General features: G+C 51.3%; 8 protein-coding genes across 8 annotated transcripts in view; 4 read left to right on the top strand and 4 right to left on the bottom strand.

Moving 5' to 3' along the window:
* Window positions 1–305: 305 nt before the first annotated feature.
* Window positions 306–1,094, top strand: MAA_01148 (uncharacterized protein; the record flags this gene model as incomplete). Its single annotated transcript, XM_007819146.1, has 1 exon — window positions 306–1,094. The coding sequence occupies one exon, from the start codon at window positions 306–308 to the stop codon at window positions 1,092–1,094; it is 789 nt and encodes a 262-aa protein (XP_007817337.1).
* A 1,931-nt stretch (window positions 1,095–3,025) lies between these two features.
* Window positions 3,026–3,683, bottom strand: MAA_01147 (kinetochore protein SPC24; the record flags this gene model as incomplete). Its single annotated transcript, XM_007819145.1, has 2 exons — window positions 3,026–3,598; window positions 3,657–3,683. 2 exons carry the CDS (start codon window positions 3,681–3,683, stop codon window positions 3,026–3,028), a joined length of 600 nt encoding a protein of 199 aa, XP_007817336.1.
* Window positions 3,684–3,997: 314 nt separating this feature from the next.
* On the top strand, window positions 3,998–4,937 carry MAA_01146 (Tetratricopeptide repeat 11 Fission 1 protein; the record flags this gene model as incomplete). Its single annotated transcript, XM_007819144.1, has 4 exons — window positions 3,998–4,148; window positions 4,298–4,316; window positions 4,381–4,474; window positions 4,608–4,937. The coding sequence occupies 4 exons, from the start codon at window positions 3,998–4,000 to the stop codon at window positions 4,935–4,937; spliced, it is 594 nt and encodes a 197-aa protein (XP_007817335.1).
* A 1,271-nt stretch (window positions 4,938–6,208) lies between these two features.
* MAA_01145 (cell division control protein 3) lies at window positions 6,209–8,183 on the bottom strand (the record flags this gene model as incomplete). Its single annotated transcript, XM_007819143.2, has 5 exons — window positions 6,209–6,844; window positions 6,912–7,378; window positions 7,435–7,584; window positions 7,645–7,695; window positions 7,790–8,183. 5 exons carry the CDS (start codon window positions 8,181–8,183, stop codon window positions 6,209–6,211), a joined length of 1,698 nt encoding a protein of 565 aa, XP_007817334.2.
* A 3,156-nt stretch (window positions 8,184–11,339) lies between these two features.
* Window positions 11,340–12,506, bottom strand: MAA_01144 (ferrochelatase; the record flags this gene model as incomplete). Its single annotated transcript, XM_007819142.2, has 2 exons — window positions 11,340–12,368; window positions 12,438–12,506. 2 exons carry the CDS (start codon window positions 12,504–12,506, stop codon window positions 11,340–11,342), a joined length of 1,098 nt encoding a protein of 365 aa, XP_007817333.2.
* Window positions 12,507–13,114: 608 nt separating this feature from the next.
* Window positions 13,115–15,178, top strand: MAA_01143 (ku70 protein; the record flags this gene model as incomplete). The annotated part of the gene is made up of 3 exons (XM_007819141.1): window positions 13,115–13,183; window positions 13,249–13,857; window positions 13,916–15,178. The coding sequence occupies 3 exons, from the start codon at window positions 13,115–13,117 to the stop codon at window positions 15,176–15,178; spliced, it is 1,941 nt and encodes a 646-aa protein (XP_007817332.1).
* Window positions 15,179–15,782: 604 nt separating this feature from the next.
* On the top strand, window positions 15,783–18,782 carry MAA_01142 (Zn(2)-C6 fungal-type DNA-binding domain protein; the record flags this gene model as incomplete). The annotated part of the gene is made up of 3 exons (XM_007819140.1): window positions 15,783–16,335; window positions 16,395–17,266; window positions 17,343–18,782. The coding sequence occupies 3 exons, from the start codon at window positions 15,783–15,785 to the stop codon at window positions 18,780–18,782; spliced, it is 2,865 nt and encodes a 954-aa protein (XP_007817331.1).
* A 479-nt stretch (window positions 18,783–19,261) lies between these two features.
* Window positions 19,262–20,003, bottom strand: part of MAA_01141 (Major facilitator superfamily transporter) — a gene marked incomplete at both ends in the record, with an annotated part of 1,903 nt that continues 1,161 nt past the window's right edge. The window contains one exon of the mRNA XM_007819139.1: window positions 19,262–19,981. Coding sequence (XP_007817330.1) covers window positions 19,262–19,981 — 720 coding nt within the window. The remainder of the gene's footprint in view (window positions 19,982–20,003) is intronic.

The following is a 20,003-nucleotide window of genomic DNA, read 5'->3' as shown; positions in this document are numbered from 1 at the left end:
GTTTGAAATGAAAACGAGCCTACTTACTATTGTCAGCATTTAAAAACAGCTGATACGCTCCTTCCTGTCAACAGTCTTTTAGACCACCACATATTGGCAGTGACTTCAACGTCGCTCCTTCCTCATCGACCCCCTCATATTCTATCGCTGCCGTCGATTTTTGTTGGCTTAATCACGTGCTGTGTTGCGTCTCAGAACAGAACAACACTTCTCTCTCTCTCTCTCTCTCTCTCGCACATTACACATCTAGTCTGGCCATGTCATGGTACGCAAATGTGAAATAGCGCATCAACAAATTTCCCATCATGACAAGCCGTAGAACCATGTTGCTGTTGAACCCGGTCTATGCATTCGTTGTTCCATTCCTGTTTGTTGTCACAGTTCCTTTAGCCATCTTTGCTGGCATAACCACGACTCTTGCATTCGGCGTTCTCATCTTCCGCGTTGTCATAGTCTATCTGGATGTTGCCCTCTCACTCATACCACAATCTCTGGCGAGTTTCAAGCTTCGGCGACGGTATATACGCCGCGATACACGAATGCCGCCATCTTTCAGCACCTGGTACGGAAGCAGCAGCGGAGATAGCTCAGCAGCATCATCTACCCAACAGGCGGCACCATTACACCTCCGAAGACGCCGTCGACCCAGCAGCAGTCTCAGCATGACATCGACGGGTGGCTCTACCACGCCCGTCAGTGAGCTTGGGCTAGGGTTGATGCCCAGCGTAGGGCCAGAGCGAGACTTTGAGGGGATTGGAGGCTGGCGGTCCGGCGATGACGATGAGGCTTGGACGACAATCAACTCTCGAATGGAATTGCCAGATCGGCAATTTACACGGCATCACTATCGATCTGCGTCTGGAGGTGGAGCCACAACACCAGGAGACGGCGGAGTCTTGATGATGAAGAGCAGGCGGAGGAGTCCAGAATCCAAAACCGTAATGCGAACAGCCACTTCGCCAAACAGCTCGAGAGCTAGAACTCCTTCGGCTTCACGGGTGCAAAATCTGACAACTCTTGGCAATGGTAACTCGGACAGTTACTTTCCGTTGACCATGTCTCCGAAGGCCTCTAAAAAGATGTCAATATTATAAAGAAGGCGCAAGTGATCTTTTGCCTTGTTTGAGGCGCATTCCAGTCAGGTCAGGTTGTGTGGGTGTGCTCGCGTAGTACTAAGGCGGTTTTCATGTAGGAATGGATATCTGCGGCAGATTTTTCGGGCTGGAAAAAGGCACACAGGACATTATTAGCCCGCTTTGTAAAATCTCTAACGACTGACGAAACACATGATGCAAGAAGGGTCTGGTGGGCTGTACAGAGTACTACATGACGAATGAAAGACAAATATTTCAACAGATACCACACCTCATTCCGCTGCCCAGCTAATTCGGGGTAATATGAGTGGCATAGTTACACCACCTCTTGTAGTCCAAGAAAACCTCGTCGAACCAATCACAGGTCAGTGTCTCACCTAGATTGGTAACCCAGGGTACATGTGCATATCAACCTCATGGGTGTTTAAACTGTACTCGTACGAAACTGCCGAGTCTCGAGTGCCAGTGCATATATTCGCCATGGAATGAGTTAGACTCCCACTTCCATTCAACTCGGCATCCCCCCTGCCCATAGATAATACTCGTCGCAAAATTCCCTCGGCGCCGGACGGCAGAGTCTTTCCCTTTCCTTGTAGTACATGATCCAGTCCTCTGCTCCAAACGGACCAAGAACATTGTCGGAAGACGTCTGCGCTCGGCAATCGGTGAAATCGTACTGCGTAAAGGCAGGGAGCGTTCATTGAGCCAGCCACCTTTGGGCAGAAAGACTTCCGGACGAGGAGGAGAGTAGGTAACTATCGCATATTGAAACGGTCGTATCTGATGCAAGGCGCGAATATTTGAATAGAATACCAAGGTATTACATGCATATATCGTGTGTACACCATATTCAAGGCGACGGGCCTTCTACCAGAGTCTTCTAGAGGCAAAGAGTAAATGAATATGCACGATCCACAACGAAGTATAACTTCTCCGCTTTTTACTATGTTAAGAAAGCAGACGGCTTAATCCTGGAAAGACTTAATGCTCTGGAAACTCTCTGTTCGGAAAGACACAGAAGCCTCTGCTGTAAATATCCGCTTTTCGGTTGCCAATCCAAAGAGCCGTAGCCGCGGACAGAACCTCCAGGTCTCCACAAGGCCTTCCTATTACATAGTAAAAGACTTTGTTAAAGAATTAAAAGGCTGCAGCAGTTCGCCTCTACAACTTTGTATCGTTCCGGGACCCAGAAGTGTTTTGGTGGGAAGACACTGAATTTGCGGCGTCCAAGTTCAGGGCACAAAGCCGCAATCAAGTGAGCTTGGAAACATGACTGTATTTTCGTAAAATATTCAATGTGTGATATAAGAATTCCCTATCGTGACAATTAGCAGTGCCGTACGGCACTTGAAACTGCGCTGCGTGTCGATACAAGCCATTTAGCTAAGCGCGGTTTGTGTCCGAGACGCATTTCGTGCCCATTATACACGGATCAGAGTTGCAGCACGCGCCGTATGAGCCTGAGACGACAAGAAACTATATGACGTGGGACAGTATAATGGTGCGACGGCTCGACGATACGTTGAGCATTCGTCAGTGAGCGGTGTTGGGACCCATTGAACAACGCACGAGGAGATGGTAGACGAAGATTGTTGTCGTGGGTGTGTCAAAGCCAGTTGACGCCCGTTAAACTCAGTGCCAGGACTCGATGATCGACAAAGCTCGGACTATACGGTGGTTAATGTCTCATGTCCCCGGTTGTGCAGTTCAACAAGCTCCGCAAAGTCAACAAGAAATGTGTTGTCTTTCAAGACAAGTAATCAAGGCTGTTTGATATCGAAAGAAGCCAGTGCTAAACGGGCAGGTATAGCTCACCAGTCCAACCTGCTCGTCCGCCTATCCTATTCCAAATGCCATCATCGCTACATCCAAAACTCCGGGTATAACCGTCCAACGCCCACCCATCATCCTCACCAACTTCCATCCCTTGTCTACAACGTCTGCCAGAAGTAATTGGCGTAGAAGTACCTGGAAAACTTCTTGTCCATATTAACAACGTGGACATCCCCTCTGCCATCGTTCCTCACCACTGCCCTAGTCCACTCCCCATCCTTCTCGTCCCGCTCGATATCGATCCCCAGACTCCTGTACACCTTTAACCGCAAAAGGACCTCGTCGTCCACTGCGTCTCTCCTCCGCGCATTCTCGTCGCCCTCGACCCCTTGCAGGTCGAGCTCTTGCAGCCGCGCACTCAGGTCCGCCGCCTGCTGTGCCAGCCGCTCGGCCTCCATCTCCGCATCGCTGGCTGCCTTTGCGGTGCGGAACTTGCGAGTGTCCAGTGTCGCAATTTTGGACGCGTGGTCAGTCGCGGAGTGAGAGGACGTTAGCTCCGCGTGTTGCGAGGAGAGCGTGTTTAGTTGGCGGGCCAGCTTTTTGAGAGATGATTCGGCATCGCGCATACGCAGTTCACGGGCTTGTTGGAGGGTTGAAAGTGACTCGCTGATGCGGGAGATGGCGAGTTTGTCTGGGTCAATGTTAAAGTTGTTTACTGTGTGGCTGATGAGCTGCCGGGGTAATTAATTAGTAGGTTGACAGTAGAAAACGGGTGTGCGTCAGACCTACTGTTGCGGGGTCTTCTGAGAGTAGCATTTTCGCGATATCTTCTTCAAATCGTAATCATGTGTCGGCTGTTGGGCTTTTCGTCTCCTGCTTCCATTCGTTTGCGATGCCGTCAATTGTGCAGCGTTGTAATGCCGTCGCGTCAGTCTAGTTGTAGATGCAGACGTTGGATGTCAGTTCAAGTCAGAGTTGTGACCCACCTTTATCGTCACTGGACATGCTTCAATCCCGCCAACCAGAGGGCACAGCTCATCGTCAGGGGCAACTATCTTATCACCCATCACCCGACATTTCACCGTTGTACATATGTACTAGTACATGCTGCGTCCGGGACTTCTCACAAGATGTACGGAGTAGCGTCATTGTCGCCACACCCGAGTTCAACCCAGTACAGGCCACACACACCTGAGCTCCAAACTCCAAGTCCACCAGTCACTCCCAACTCAGCATACTCAGCTCAAGCACCTCCCACCACACATCTCCCTACTCAACCTAGTCACAAATTAATTCATTCATTCAGGCCATCGTCGCAGTGCCGAAAAAAAATGGTTCACCAGCTACCTTGTGAGAATAACCACATGTGTTTCCCCCATCCCACCACCCATATTGCCGAGGCAGACGCTAACCATCACAATCCGTCACAGATGCTCTCGACGCAGAGACGTCAGTCACCACCATCCACGCAAATACATGCATGCATGAATATCCCATATCTAACACTTTCTAGGCCGTTGAGCCCCTCGGAGCTGCAAGTCCTACGAGCCCAGTACGAAAAAGAGGGTGACATGGTTGGCGTCCAGACAAAATTCAACTACGCATGGGTACGTCTTATGCCACCTCATATCCTCCTCTTTCCCCGTCATCGATGTCGCTGTTCTCTCTTTCTCCCTTTTCACTCTCTCCCGTATACTCGCCTTGGCTTCCGCTTACACATCGCTCATCACCTTTCCATAGGGCCTCGTCAAATCAAACAATCGCAACGACCAACAACTCGGCGTCCGCCTCCTCAGCGATATATTCCGTCTCTCTCCCGAACGTCGCCGCGAATGCCTGTACTACCTCGCCCTCGGAAACTACAAGCTCGGAAACTACGGCGAGGCCCGCCGCTACAACGACCTCCTGCTCGACAAGGAGCCCGCGAACCTCCAGGCTTCCGATCTACGCCAACTGATTGACAACAAGGTCGCCAAGGAGGGGCTCATGGGGGTAGCTATCCTGAGCGGCGTTAGCATTGCCGCCGGGGTTGTCGGCGCGTTTTTGTTCAAGAATGCTAGGAAAAGGTAGAAAGTCATTGAGGGAATAAATGAACACAAGATCGGGAAAACCAAGTATTATAAGAATATAGCTTTACCAAACTTCAGATGGGGAACGGAGCGGAGCGGGTCTGAGAAGGCCTGAGGAAGGTCGATTACCACGTTGCGACCGTTGTATTATATAACTAAAGGGAGCCTACCTTCATGAAGCATGCATATAATGATATTAATTCTAGCACTGCCAGCCAATAAGTGCACAGCCACTCAGTGCAACAGCTATTTTGAGCTGAAAATGTATGAAGTAAGCACTAGTCTGCAGAACCCCAAATCAGCATCAGCAGTTAACAACTCGTATCAAGACAAAGTACGATTATCATGCTCTCAATCAATCACTGTCACAATATACACAACGCGGCAAATACATAGAAAAGCCAATAAAATCAAGCTAGCTAAGAAAGACAAACGAGCCTGGACGACAATTCCGTGTCAAGACGTCAAATAAAACAACCTGTCCCAATCACACCACTAAAATACAACAGTTGCTGTTCAGCCCTCGCCGGCCAAATCATTCATCTGCTCCTGTCCAAGTCAAATCCGCAACCAGTGCTCCATACAGATGCGACAAAGGGTATCCGGGGGCAGTCAGGACGACAAGACGAAGATGCAGGTGTTGCCGACCAATCTTGCTGGGCATATAGATTAAAGGAAACCATAAGTGTGCAAAACACGTCCGTGCCGAAAAGACAAAGGTTCTTTTCCGCACTTTAAAAAAGGGGGCATCCTCCCATGGCGAATGAGGTTGCCAAAAGAAATTGCGCAATTGTGCTCTCGTTCTTCCAAGAAAAGAGAGCACCCTCTCAGTCTCTTCTGAAAGACACACAAACATGAGAGCATCCTCCAAGCCATGCTTAGACTGTTCCCAGCTTCGCAGAGAAGAACAGTTCAGGCACCACTCTAGAGGTGTGATCGCCGCACTCACCAAAACTACTTTTTATTTTTCTTTCGTACTGTTGAATATTTCCATAGCCCGCAGCCCCTTAGCCGCTACGAGACGACGGTTCCATAAAAGAGGTACTTCGGTTGTCTGTCTCGGTTGAGACAACTTTTGGTCAGGGTGATTAAGAGAAGACTCTGATTAATGACAAAAAAAATGTGGCCATAGAAGGCCAGCGAAACTAGAATCGAAAGGATAAGGAAAGGCGTCTAGCGGCTTGTGTGTGGCGTGTCATGAGTACTCAGACGTTGATCGTAGAGATGGCAAACTGTGCGTCGCTTAAGACTCGGAATTGATATCTCTCAATTTTAACGCAATGAGAAACCCTTGCGCTTGCCCTCCTTCTCCAACGGCCGCCCGCTCTCAATGCGTTGCTTCTTATCTTCGAGCTCCGCTCGTTGGCGTTCAAGTTGCTCCTTCATCTCTCTGTGGCGGGCGTAAAGCTCTTCCTCGGACTGCTTCAGTTTGCTCTCCTTCTCGGCCACCTTCTGTTGGAAGACCATCTTCATCTCGGCCTCCATCTTGGCTAGCTTCTGCTCATGCAGAGCACGCTCCTCTTCCTGTTTAACAGCAGGGTTGACTTCCTTGAAGACACTGGGGTCTTGTGACACACCCATGGCAATGAGCTTGTCGGTACGGTAGTTCTCATACAGGGCGTTGTTAGTGTTCTCTTTGAGCTCTTCCATATGAGTTCGGATGAGCATCTGGCGGAGTTTGACAAAATCGCAGTGCTCCTCGTTATCGACTTCAATGATACCCCATGGGTACTGGCGTCCGCGAACGGCCCGGCCATCAGTTGTCTTAATCTCGTTGGTAGCACCAACAACAGCGAAGGGGACCTTGGACATGATCTCATTGTTCTCGGCAATCGTCTCCTCGTCGTCCAGCTCATACCGAGGACCCTCAAAGATTTGAATGCCATGGTGCTTGATGTCTGCCAAAATCTACGACATTGTGAATACAACAGATCAATTTCCAGCGCATCCAGAGTTCCTATGTGAAGTGACTTACTCTAGCCTTAAAGCTCACAATCTCCTCATCGGTGAGAGTGTCTGACTTCGCAATGACGGGGATCAAGTTGACCTTGGTGTGAAGGCGTCGCATAACCTCAATGTCCAGGGGCTTCAAAGAGTGGCCGGTAGGCTGAATGAAGAAGACACAAGCATGGATACGGTTGTCAACGATGTTCATGCGATTGACCTTGTTCTCAGCATCGAGGTAAGCATCATATCGACGCTCGATATCGTCAACAATAGGGCGCCACGACTCGTCATTGTTAACGAAGTCACCGAATCCCGGGGTGTCGACGACAGTCAAGCGAAGGCGGACACCCGCCTCCTCGATATCGGCACTAATAGCCTGAATCTGGACAGTCTTGGGAATAATATCCAGGCTAGGACCTTTGCGCTCTCTTGGGGGATACAAAGAGGTGTTGAAGAGAGTATTGACGAGAGTAGACTTGCCAAGGCCGGATTCACCTTTGATATAGGCGGTTAGCTCCTCTCCGTCAGCCTAGGGAATCATACACACATACCAACAACCATTACATTAAAGTTGAAACCCTTGCGAACACTCTTGCGGTGCCACTGGTTTGGCAGGTTGGCAAAGCCGACATAGCCAGTGAGCTTCCTTCGGACAATGTTTCGGGCGTCCTGAATGGTAGAAGGAACAGATTGAGACGGAACTGCAGGAGCGGGGTCAGAAGGATGAGCATCTTGAGCAGAGGCCGCGGATTCAGGCTTGCCAGCAGGAGGTGACGCGGGAGATCCCGTAGGTGAATCGGAGCTGTTAGAAGCTGTACGATAATATCATTAGCATACCGCTGATACAAAGATGTGAATGCATTGAGAGTCTTTGGTAGAAGAGGCAAATGAGGCAGAGAGGCTAACAGCTCAGATCTTTGACCTGACTGTCAGCAGTATTCGCCAAAGTCCCGCAGGCACCATTAGCCGTCGATTTGTATAGCGGCTTCTCTGACACGGATTTGGGGGGCTGTTGGCTCGGGGGAGTGTACAACTCATCAAAGGACATGGGATTCAGAGGGTTCAGCTTCGGGGGTTCCTCAACGTCAAGCATGCTCCGGTATTGGCGAACGGTGTCCGCGACCGACGGGGTTGCTGAGGTTGTTATTGATAGCACAGTAGTCGTATCATGCATGACCACAATGCTGCTTGTCCGTTTAGAGGCAATGGTTGGCTCTGCTGAAGCGCCATTCTGGTCTTGCATGGCTTCCGGTGAGTTTCGGGTATGTGTTTTGCCTTGTTTTGCCGACTCCGTCGCCATTATTGATCACAAGACTCTTCGTGTTTTATCAACTTAAGTAACAGAAGTAGTGGTGCACTGGAAATGCTGTCAAGTCCAAAAAAGGGGGGGCGCGTTGGGTCCCGACAATGAAATCCAAGAAAGTGTAAATGTCGTAGAACGAATGTCCATGAAGTTATTGCGTTGAGGATTTAACGGAACGAAGGACGAGAGAAGACGCCATGAACAGGTTCCGAAGAGAAGCGTTTGTTGGAGCCGCCTCGGCTGGGGGGAGGTTGGTTGTTTGAGCTCGTGGTGGTATCTGCCTGTCTCCTGCCTCTGCAACAGACGGAGGCACCCGGTTGCGCGTGCTAAATCATTTGCAAAAGAAAGTGTGTTCTTACCCATATCGATGTATAAGGAGCGGTCGCTCGATCTCTAAAAGAATGGAGGAGAAGGTAGATTCTGCCAAAGGGGGAAAAAGTCAGCTACGTCAGGGAGGAGCTTGGATGGGGTCAGGGGAGAGGGGGTGGCCGACTGCACTTGGGAGAACAACAGCTTAGGACTTCCTGCGTCAAACAAAGAGAGGCAGGCGGACCCAGCTCGGCATAGATGACAATGTCACGAATTCCCACGATGCGTGCAGTGGTATGAGTCAAGTACAAAGTAGGATTCTGCGCGGAAGGTAGCACGCCGGAGCAACTTACTAAGGGAGATTAAGACAGGAGAACCCGGCGAGCAGGAGCACGCGTGTCAAAGGACGGGGCTCGAGAAGAAAAAAATAAAAGAGAAATCGACCACAAATTGTCGACAGAGAGGCCCGTGACGGCGCACAGAGAAGTCGACGTTGAGGAAGTAGCAATGATGGGGGAGAGAATGGCGGAAGTGAAGTCAAGTTTGAAAGGTCGAGGATGGAGATGAAGGTCAAAGGGGAAATTGGGGGGCGGCGTGCATGGCGTGCATGTGGTGAGAGCGCGAGAGCGCCCGAGGACCTCTCGAGGAAATTCTGGTGCGCAGGCGCGACCGACTGCTTGCCCTGTGCATGTACATGCTGCTGCTCGTACTCTGTACCATGTACTCTGTACCTGCCACTAGAAGAAAGCCGCAGCCGGCGCCACAGCACCCCAGGCCTCAGCACGCGAACAGTAGAGAATGCCAGCGCCTGCCACCACTCGAAAACCTCCCAGTCACCATTAGAATTAGTACTAGTCAGTTGTAGTGAACCACCAGACTTGGGGCCAGTTGACATCTGGGCATTCGGCGGGCTGGCGAGGTGCAGGTGCTGGGGCCTCTGGATGGGACCAACATAGGGGTATGTGCTCAACTATGCCCAATTGGGCCTAGATTGGGCCAGGGACGCCACGATGCTTGGGAGACTCAACGGCAAGGAGCTTCATGGGCACGGTGATTGGCTGGTGGGTCTCTCAACCTGCCAATCCGAGACCTTGATGGACGGGGCTCCCAGAGGGTAGCTTGGGGTGGGAGATGAGGAGCCCATGCCACAGGGGGCAGTTCAGGGGGTCGACAAGGCTACGGGGGGTTCATCGGGTGGCAGCTTGAGCCGCGGAAGCCATCGGGGTCGCTGCAAAATTGCAAATCACAGCGACGGGTCGGCGTGTTTGAGAGGGCAACACTGGGAGAGAGGGAATTGACCAGACATCAATTGATTGGAGAGCACGAGAAAGGGGCAATGTTGAGACAGTCGAATGCGATCTGATCAACACAGCTAGGCAGAACAAAGGTTGTAGTAGTACTAATATCTTGGAAGCCGTCTGATGTTCTTACCTTGTCCATCCCCACTCCAACGTCTACATTTCCATTTCATAAATGTTACTCGACTCGCCAAGACCTACTCGTAACATGTAAAGGGAGCATCTACCGTGACTGATGGAATGCAGGTAGAGTTATTTTCTGTCCACTTGTCAATTTGATGGGACGACTTTTTGTTTTGCGCTTTCTGTTCCTCTCGAGTCATTCTAGTCATTCAATGTCCCTCTGTCTCAGTGTTTCCCTATCCAGTCGTCTTGCATGCGAAATTCTGACACCCTTGGCCAGACCAGTGCCTTGTTCTCCTTGTACCCAGGCGCATTATGCAGATCGTCAAAAGCGACTACTTCTGCTGTCCCATCGCCGTTCTGCTCCGTTTTGCGGCTCCATGTCCCGGCTCTTTGGCTTTTGCTGATGATGAAGCCTCGTCCCATCCATTGATATCTCGGCCAAGCTGTGTGTCACGACTGACGTACCCCAGCACCATCTCCAAGACTGGCTTGACGTGGCACAGTGAGGAGTCAATCGTAGTACTACATATGTACTTTTGCAAATACTAGTCCTTGCCTGTAGGGACGTCGCGTCGGTCAGCCAGGTCCCTTATCCCTATGCCCTTTTGGAAATAGCCAAGATTCATCGGGGTGGAAGAATCCGGCTCTCTGCGTCTGGTGTCCCCCGATATCGTAACCGCTGGCTGCAGTACCAGCCCATGCATGGACTGAGCTCCTGTTCGTGTTCGCAGCCTCCATACTGAATATCATGGATGTTCGCTGTCACGCTGCATATCCTTAGGCCGGTCCTGGGCCATGGCAGCTCCGCAGTTTTGTTCGTTTTGCCTTGCTCGTATTATTGCAGGTGTTGCTATTACGGGCATAACTGCGGAACGGCCCATTGGGCTGTCTCCATGGTGGGTCGGATTGGCCACGGCAGCCAAGAGCAACCGTGCAACCAATGGAGATAGCTACTCCATGGATGTTGTGACATGCAGGACACGACAACTCACTCACAAAGGCGGAGGCACAGAGAGGAAGTACACATGAAAAATTTCAGACAAGAAACCCCCCCCCCCAAAAAAAAAATAAAAAAAAAAATAGAACGAAATAGAAATAGAATACGTGAAGATTGAGCGTACAAGTGATGCTACAGTGCATTGGCGGCCATGATTTGTTTCTGAAGGGTCCAATCGTCTGGGGATACAGGGTAAGTGGAGGGTTGGAGACGTTGAACAGCAAATTCAAACTCCCCCGTCGAGTACAACACATGGCGGTCTGTTCTTTGCGTGCGACTAAGAGTTATGCTAAATATATTGACGAGAGAGCCCCCACGACATTGGGTTTAACGGAATAGCGCCTCAATGCACATTCCATATTCTATTATACATACAGAGTATTCTCAACACCTATTGCCACTACAAGTTTTCAGCCATAGCTCCTACAGATTCGCCTGCTGCCTGGCAAAGAACTTCTTGGTTTCTGTACACCTCTCGCTCTTGCAGCTGGGGCATCGAAGATTCATTTGCTTGGAACAAGCTTCGCCACTCCTCAAATGTGCCTTGGCAATATCTGCAAGAGCCTCAATAAAGACCGGGCTACCATTAAGACTGTCCGCTCGCTTAATCGTGTCCGTGTGACCACTCTCGCCTATGACTTCATGGTCCAACTCGTACAACGTCTCGATATGGTCGGACGTGAAAGCGATGGGTATTAAAACCAAGTCCTTTTGACCCTTGGCAACATACTGTTCCACCGTGGTGGCCGTCTGAGGGCCGAGCCATGCAGATGGACCAACCTGAGATTGCCAGCATAGGCGGTACGGGTTGGAGAACCTAAGTCGTTCCATGACGGCGTAAACGGTGGCGGCAACCTCGCCAGGATAAGGGTCACCTCTGTTGACAACAGACATGGGAAGACTGTGGGCGGAAAACAAGAGGACAACATCCTTTCGGCGGCTCTCGGGATATTCGGCCAACTTGGCTTCAATGTTCTGCGCAAAAGCCTCGACAAGCCCAGAGTGAGCTGGCCATCTGTCGATGACGCTCCAAGTAATGGTGCCCTCTCCGCTTTCATCCACCCTCTTTCCTTCCAGTCGTTGCCTCCACTTCCACAGCTCGTTCAGACTGGAACCAGTGGTGGAGCACGAGTATTGGGGGTATTGAGTAAAAGCAACAGCTCGGCCACCCTTGCCATTACCGAAGCCATCTGCAAGAAGTTGTTGGTACATTTCCTCAGTTAGAGGATCAGCGTATCTGAAAGCCACATAGGGCTTGTGGGGTGCAGTTTCTGGAGATGTCTTGTCCAATATCTTGCACATTTCGGCGCTCTGGTATTCGGACCATTTTCGAATTGGTGAGCCGCCGCCAATGGCGGCGTACTGTTTCTGAATCATGGGTGTTCGTCGCTTCGAGAGGAGGGGGCCCAAGTAACCTTGCAGTCGACCCAGCGGAATCAAATCGCCGTCGGACTGAGAATCGCAAATTGTTAGCAGGGCATTGGACTACTAGTGACGGTACGCCATTGAAAGTATACATACGAACAGGCGACTCAGGAAATCGCCAACTTCGTCGGTCTTCGATGGCCCTCCCATGTTGAGGAACACCATTGCGGTTGGACCTTTCGAGCCCGTTGCATCCTGGGTGACAGGCGGAACAGGCGTCGCAAATTGCCGAGTTTGCGTTGCAACTTGGGGCAGGACAAGTCGGGAAGATGAATTTCCCGATAATCCCCTTAGGAGCTGTTGTGTACAGATCCGTGATGACATGATCAATAAACTTGAATTCCAATGGCTGAGAACAAAAAATCAGCCGTTGTGAAGAGGATGAGCGGTGCAAGTTCCAAAAAGCCGATGCTCCGAGTGTAGTTCTGCACTCGGGATCGGGAACGGACCATATTTATGATGCAAGTAATTCTGGCGCCAAGACAAGCCGGAACAGTTATGGAGGTACATAATAATTGCTGAAAATAATCATATGTGAGCGAGTTTCTTTTAACAACCTTCAGATCTGTCCAATGGCATCAAAGGCAATAAAAGGTAATGGATCACGTGATACCGCGACAACCTGCGCAACTGCGCGATGCGCCCGACCGTTAGGGCGCGTTTGCCTGGAGCTGCGACGGCGGAGGCCCACAACCGTCATTCACAGTTTTCAACGCGTTCAGCATGCTGTGTCCGAATTGTTTCTACTCGGATTAAACAAAATTGACTTAATAATGGCGGAAAACGGCCAGGATTGGAAGAGGGAGGACGAAGATGATGGGGATCAAGAGATTGACGAGACGGTAATATGCGCCAATACATCATTCATTCACTAGTCGTTCATGACATGGCCCTGACAATCACCTAGACATACAAGGCACAGAAAGATGCCATCATAATGGCTATTGAAGTTAGCGACTCTATGCTTAAGCCGCCACCGCCATCTGATTCAAAGAAGGCGGACCAAGACAGTGCTCTCGAGGCAGCCCTAAAATGCGCGTACCATTTGATGGAGCAACGCATCATATCAAACCCTAAGGATATGATGGGCATTCTACTATTTGGAACTAAAAAGACTAAATTTTATAATGACGAAGACGGCCGCAATGGCCTGGGATATCCTAACTGCTATCTTTTCACGGACCTTGACATTCCCGCTGCGGATGATGTCAAGGTGCTTAAGAATCTTGTTGAGGATGGTGAAGACGACGACGAAGTGTTGACGCCATCAAGTGACCGTGCCATCATGTCGAACGTGCTCTTCTGCGCAAACCAAATCTTTACGACAAAGGCCGCAAATTTTGGAAGCCGACGCCTATTCATCATTACTGACAATGACAATCCTCACCCTTCCGACAAGGCTGCTATGTCAGCAGCTGCGGTTCGAGCTAAAGATCTTTATGACTTGGGCGTCACAATTGATTTATTCCCAATCACCAGAGGTGATTCCAAGTTTGACTTGTCGAAGTTCTACGATGTAAGTTATCCACCTCGTTTGACTATCATGCTCTGGTAGTTGTGACTAATGCAGACAGGATATCGTGTACCGTGATCCAATTGCGGAAGCCAACAGCACTGCGGTGGCGATTTCCAAGTCGGGCGACGGGTTATCCCTTCTAAGCTCTTTGACCTCAAACATAAACTCGAAACAGACGCCGAAACGAGCCATGTTTTCAAACTTGCCATTTGAGATTGCGCCTGGTTTGCGAATCTCAGTTAAAGGATATAATGTTCTCCATCGACAAACACCAGCCAGGACATGTTACATTTGGTTGGATGGAGAAAAGCCTCAGATTGCCGCTGGTGAAACTACAAGACTGGCCGAGGACAGCATCAGAACGGTTGAGAAAGGGGAGATGAAGAAGGCGTACAAGTTTGGTGGCGAATACGTCTGCTTTACCCCTGACGAGCAAAAGTCTCTCAGGGATTTCGGACCGCCTGTTATTCGCATCATTGGCTTCAAACCCCGCAAGTTGTTACCAATGTGGGCTAGCGTCAAGAAGTCGACATTCATCTTCCCCAGTGAAGAGGATTTTGTTGGTTCCACTCGTGTATTCACAGCATTATGGCAAAAGTTGATCAAAGACAACAAAATAGGCATTGCGTGGTGTATCGTACGGAGCAATGCCCAACCAATTCTAGCTGCCATCGTGCCGTCCAGGGAACCGTCTGATGAAAAATCTGGAACGCCATATTTGCCAGCGGGACTTTGGATATACCCACTGCCTTTTGCCGATGACTTGAGAGAGATCAAGCCTCCAGATGGAGTGACGCAAAGCTCTGATGAGCTGAAGACGCAAATGAGAACGATTGTGCAGCAGCTACAGCTGCCAAAGGCAATGTATAATCCGCTCAAGTACCCCAACCCAGCGCTGCAATGGCACTACAAGATTCTCAAAGCTCTTGCTCTGGAAGAGGAAGTGCCGGAGACGGCCGAGGACGCCACCAAGCCGAAGTACAAGGCCATCAGCAAGCGGGCGGGTGGTTACTTGGAAGAGTGGTCGGAAAAACTTGAAGAAGATGCGGGAACGGCTAGGACGTCCAAATCGCTGAAACGGGAAGCCGATGATGAAGCATCCGATCGTCCAGTAAAGCAAAGGCGCGGCGCGTCGTCAGGGCAGCTGAATCCGTCTTCCATGTCGGTGGCGGAGCTCAAAGAAGCCATTACAAGCGGAGCAATCATGAAAATGACGCTTTCTCAGCTGAGAGATGTAGCCGGCTCCAAGGGGCTCAGCACGGCAGGGAAGAAGGCAGAACTGGCGGAGAGAATAGAGCAATGGATAGACGATAACGCGTAGAACTGTACTTGGGACTGTGCAGCAGTGTATAAGCGCACTAATATTCTGAACAGAGTTTGAATTGTGCCTTTGACAGTTTTCGACTGCTTTCATTGGTGACCTGAGCTCTTGGACACTGCATAAAAACTTGTGAGCAGTGTTTGACTGCCAAGTGACAATAATAAGTCGCGAGTCGGATGTCTATGCTATGCCAGCCTTTAGGAAGAATAAAAAAAAACGACAAGATTCTGTGTGTTACAAAACATAACACGAGCATTTTACTGGCGCAGATATTTTACTCCCAATAATTAGTTCCCGGAGGCTCAACTGCCATGGCCACATTGCGCGCGTGCTGGATCTGAATCGTCACTTTGAAGTGCGACTGACAAGCAGAGCGCGGCCCCCACAATGGTCAGCTGACCGTGGATACCAACGTCAATACCTTCCAAACCACCGTGGTTGGTTGGTCTTGCCATCGCAAACACGCCTGACATCACCACTTCGCGTTTTCTGTGAGGAGAGGCAACGCGCGTCCACTGGAGCAGCCATTGCGACGGCAGCGTCGTCGCGAATCCGTGGCCACCTAGGTTCCGGCCGAACATATTCCTGTCGCGCCACCCACGCAATGGCTGATTTCCTCGCCAGCTTCAATTTTGGAACCGACAATGAGGTTGCGCCAAACGACGGCGCGTGTGCATCGCTTGACCACCTCCAGGGTCGCCTTCGCGCTCTGATTGAAGAAAAAACGACAGCTACCCGAGCCGAACATGTCAGCACGACGGTCGATGTTGCCGGCACGGCAGAGTTTGCTGTGGATTTGACACAGGGAGACAAAGATAATATGAATAACGTTGACCCGTTGCTTTCGGGCGGAGCAGAGGATACTGATCGGAGGCACGAGGGCCAGACGCATGTGTATACGGCCATGGATGTGCTGAGGGACCAGCCCAGCCAGGCGCCTGTGGTTCAGAAGGCTGTGGCGGAACAGATTGCCACGGCTGCTGGTGTTGAAGACAAGAGTGTGTGGGCGTTGCATAGCTTCGAATCTGCAGCCCACGGGTGGGATTTCACCTTTATATGTGAGCAGTCGGTTCAGCATTGGAAAGCGCAGAACGAGGGGAAGACGAAGGCTATTGTCGGGGAGTACACCAAGAAGGAACCCGATCCGGTCTTAATGAGTAGGTCACAGTGCTTGTTGCTTGTGCGCAGGGTGTTACTTTCTAACTTGATTTACTAGGTCGACCGGCATTTGACTGTAGAGGACGACTACTCATTACCTTTTCAAGAAAAGCCCGTACAATATCCGTCAAGTACAACCATACAATCATGCACAAATCTGTCGCCGACCTCACAGAGTTATTTAAACCCCCGCCCATGATTGGGCCGCAGAAGCCAGATAAAAAGACGTTAGCCAAGGCTGCCAAATTGGCACAGGAAGAAGCCGCCAAAGTCAGAAGAAAGAAGAACACGGAGCATCAAAGGGGGCAAGATGGCGAGTCTAAAGGGCAAAGAAGGAGGAGGAATAAAAAAGCAGCCGGGGAGACGCAGCAAGCGCACCTGTCGTTGGTGGAACAAGCCGCCCAGGCTTTGGATCATGCTGACATGTCGCGACTTGGTGAAGCTGTTGCTGCGATGAATAACGATGACGATGGACATGGTTCTGCCGTGGGATGGGGAACGAACCCGAGCGCTGGTTCTGCTATCAAGCCGTTATCTCTTAACGTAACTCCAGAGGAGGCAGCGCGTCGGAAAGACGTCGCGAGTAAGCTGTTGACCGAGGCTGGCGTGAGTCCTGACTCGCTCTCTACCGACCAGTTCAACATCTTTGCAAACCAGGCACCAGAGCTTCAGAAGGAATCCCTTAACATGTTGGTTACATATGGAGCGCAGCGACTGCAGATCATCCATCCCAGTAATAAGGAAAGCTCAGCTCCAGTACCTCAGTCCGACGTCTCTCCGTCAGGTGAGGGAGCAGCCTCTGGTGCGAGGACGACAACAACAGAACTCGTCCTGGAAGACTCGACTCCAAAGGGCAAACGGAAGCGAAGTTCGAGACCACTTGGAAAGTCGCGGCTCTCTTGTTTTACATGCAAGAAGCGCAGAGTCAGGGTTTGTTTCCTTTCTTCATCCCTCATTTTTGCCCATGTTTTGTATGATACAGGATGCTAACACCAATGTGATGTAGTGTCCGAGGGAGAGACCGACCTGCTCAGAGTGCCAAGACAGCCAAGCTGAATGCCATTATCCGCCGCAGCCTTCACGAAAGCCAAAGCAAAAGTCTGATGCACTCGCGACCGATGATGCTGATGCCGATGCTGAGGCTGACGATGACAATGTTGAAGGGGAGGCTGATGAGACTGTCATGACTGAGGCAAACGCCAATGATACCTCCATGACAGAGGCAAATGCTAACGCAGGGCAACAAGAAGCGCCCCAGGATGACAACGACTTTAGTTCGGACCCGGGTGCGCCATACTCCTACCCCCAAATCCCTGGGCCGGACTTGGTTCGTGATTCCGCGCATGATCTCGCCCACAGTTTCCATCAACAGCCAACACAAGCTCCTTACTTCCAGTCGGCATCAGGACTGGCACTTCCGCAACCGGACCCTTTGGATGACGCACCAAGGTCTCAACTAAATAATGGCATGACCCTGTCGGAAAACAGCGCATATTACCCATCATATCCTCCCCCAGAACCTGCTCCTGAAACGGAACCACAACGTGAGCTTGAAGAACGACAGCCCGTTGAACCGAATATTCGTACCTCGAATCATAGAAGACAAGCTTCAAATAATACTCGAACAAATACCAATACCCAGAAATCAAGTTGGGCCCAGCAGCACGGCAATGATATGTTTATACCTACAGTCAGTGAAGCATCACCATTACTACAACACGGCCATCCAGTGTCACAGAGTCCCGACCTCGCGCCAGCAACTGCTCACATCAACATGGAAGACGCCGCTCTTTTGACACATGCTGCCACTCACAATCAGTCATACGCACCCAACTCCAGCATGAGGATACATCGTCCGACACCGCCGCAGCCGAAGTCTCCGTTTCTACCCCCGTATCACTCGCGCTCCGCGTCGCAGCAGAGCCATAGATCGTCTGGCATGATGGCGCATTCGAGATCAAGTGCGTTCCAAGCACGACCACCACCACCACCCGCAGCAGCAGCAGCAGCAGCAGACACGCACTCGAATATCCGGTATAACAATGTGCAGAGCCGGTCGTCAATAGGCGGATTGCCAACGGCACGATACGGGAGTAATGATGGGGTGGACTCTTCCAACAAAATTGGCTATAAGCCTTACTCGTACCAGAAGAGCGGGTCGAGTGCAGGTACAAGCAACCACGGTTATCAGTCGCAGTCGTTTCATTCGCCAATGACGTCTTCAGGAATGCACGGGTCGTTGGCAGCATATGCTGGGCTGCGGCCTGGACAGGGCACGCCGGGCGATAGGCAGGACCATCGGCAGGGGCAGCATGGCCAGCATGGCCAGCATGCACAGAATTGGCAAGGTGAGAGTCAGGGCAATGGATTTGGACAAAGTCAGAGGCATGGGTATAACTGGGGGATGGGGGAAGGTTGGAACCAGGGGCACAACCAGGGGCACTAGGTTGGTGCGTGGCTGGTTGGTTGATTGATTGATTAGTTCCTGTACATGCTGGAATTCGAGGCCGGTGAAGGCTTCTGCATATTAGTAGGGATTGATTTTCGAATGTACTCTTAGCTTATACCCGTCATGGTATTATCCCCTCGGGGCGGGGGCGCGTCGTGGTTATGGTGACGCTATAGTCATATTCTTTGACCTAGATTTATAACGGTACGGCGGTTATGCTGATTTTTTTTACGACAGGACATCCGAAGTGAGAGAATCTTGACATTTGGCCACACTTGATTTAATAGGTAATGTCTCGGGATAGTTGGTTGTGTTTCATGTACACGGGCACACACGTGGAAGGCTGACAAGGTTTGATACCAAAGCAATCAATTCTATTCAATGTCTATTGTCTATTATTATATATATGCCGACCTCGAGGTCTGCTCAACGCTCTCAACGCCGCGCCATGCAAAGCAAGGCAATGGTACACAGCATCACTGCTCCGAAGTGGCAAATTTACTCAGGGCGCGCAGACGCGCACCGTAAAAGTACAGCAGCCAGATGCCGACGATGCCAATGACGCTCAGGCCGCCGAGCAGCGAAACACCCCTGGCGACACCGAGGTTCCCGAAGAGCGGGTGGGCGAAGAGCACGCTCCCGCAGGCCATGGCGCTCCGGAAGAAGTCGTTTGCGGCGAACAGGCTGGCAGCGTACTGCGGGTAGCTCAGCGGGACGTAGACGAAGATGCACTGCATGACGACGAAGCAGGTGGCGGCGTAGATGGTGATGCCGGCGGTCGGGGCGATCCAGTGGACCGACTCGCGGGCGGTCCAGGCAAAGATGAACAGGCCGACGGTCGGGCCAAAGGAGGCGGGCAGCGCGGGCGCGAGGCGGCTCTCCTGGACGGGCAGGCCGAAGCGGCGGATGCGCGGGTCGACGTACAGGTAGAGGTAGGCGCAGTAGACGGCGGCGCCGAGGAGGCAGGCGACGAGGATGCAGAGGAAGACGAGCCCCGTCTGGCCGAGGTTCATGTGGTAGTGGACGGGGTAGACGAGGGGGAAGGCCTCGAAGAAGGAGTAGTAGATGCCGTAGATGATGGCGGTGTAGACCTGGACGAAGAGCACGGCCGGGTCCTTGAAGGTGATTTCGACGGGCTTGACGAGGGCGTCGAGCAGGGCGGCGCGGGGCCCGAGGCGGCGCTGGTCCAGCTCCGACTGCGACACGAGGCGCGGGCTG

Source organism: Metarhizium robertsii, assembly GCF_000187425.2.
Source record: "Metarhizium robertsii ARSEF 23 chromosome Unknown MAA_Scf_8, whole genome shotgun sequence".
Taxonomy (NCBI): Eukaryota; Fungi; Ascomycota; class Sordariomycetes; order Hypocreales; family Clavicipitaceae; genus Metarhizium; species Metarhizium robertsii.
The sequence above is the reverse complement of the archived record's forward strand: the minus strand, read 5'-3'. Positions and strand labels throughout refer to the sequence as shown.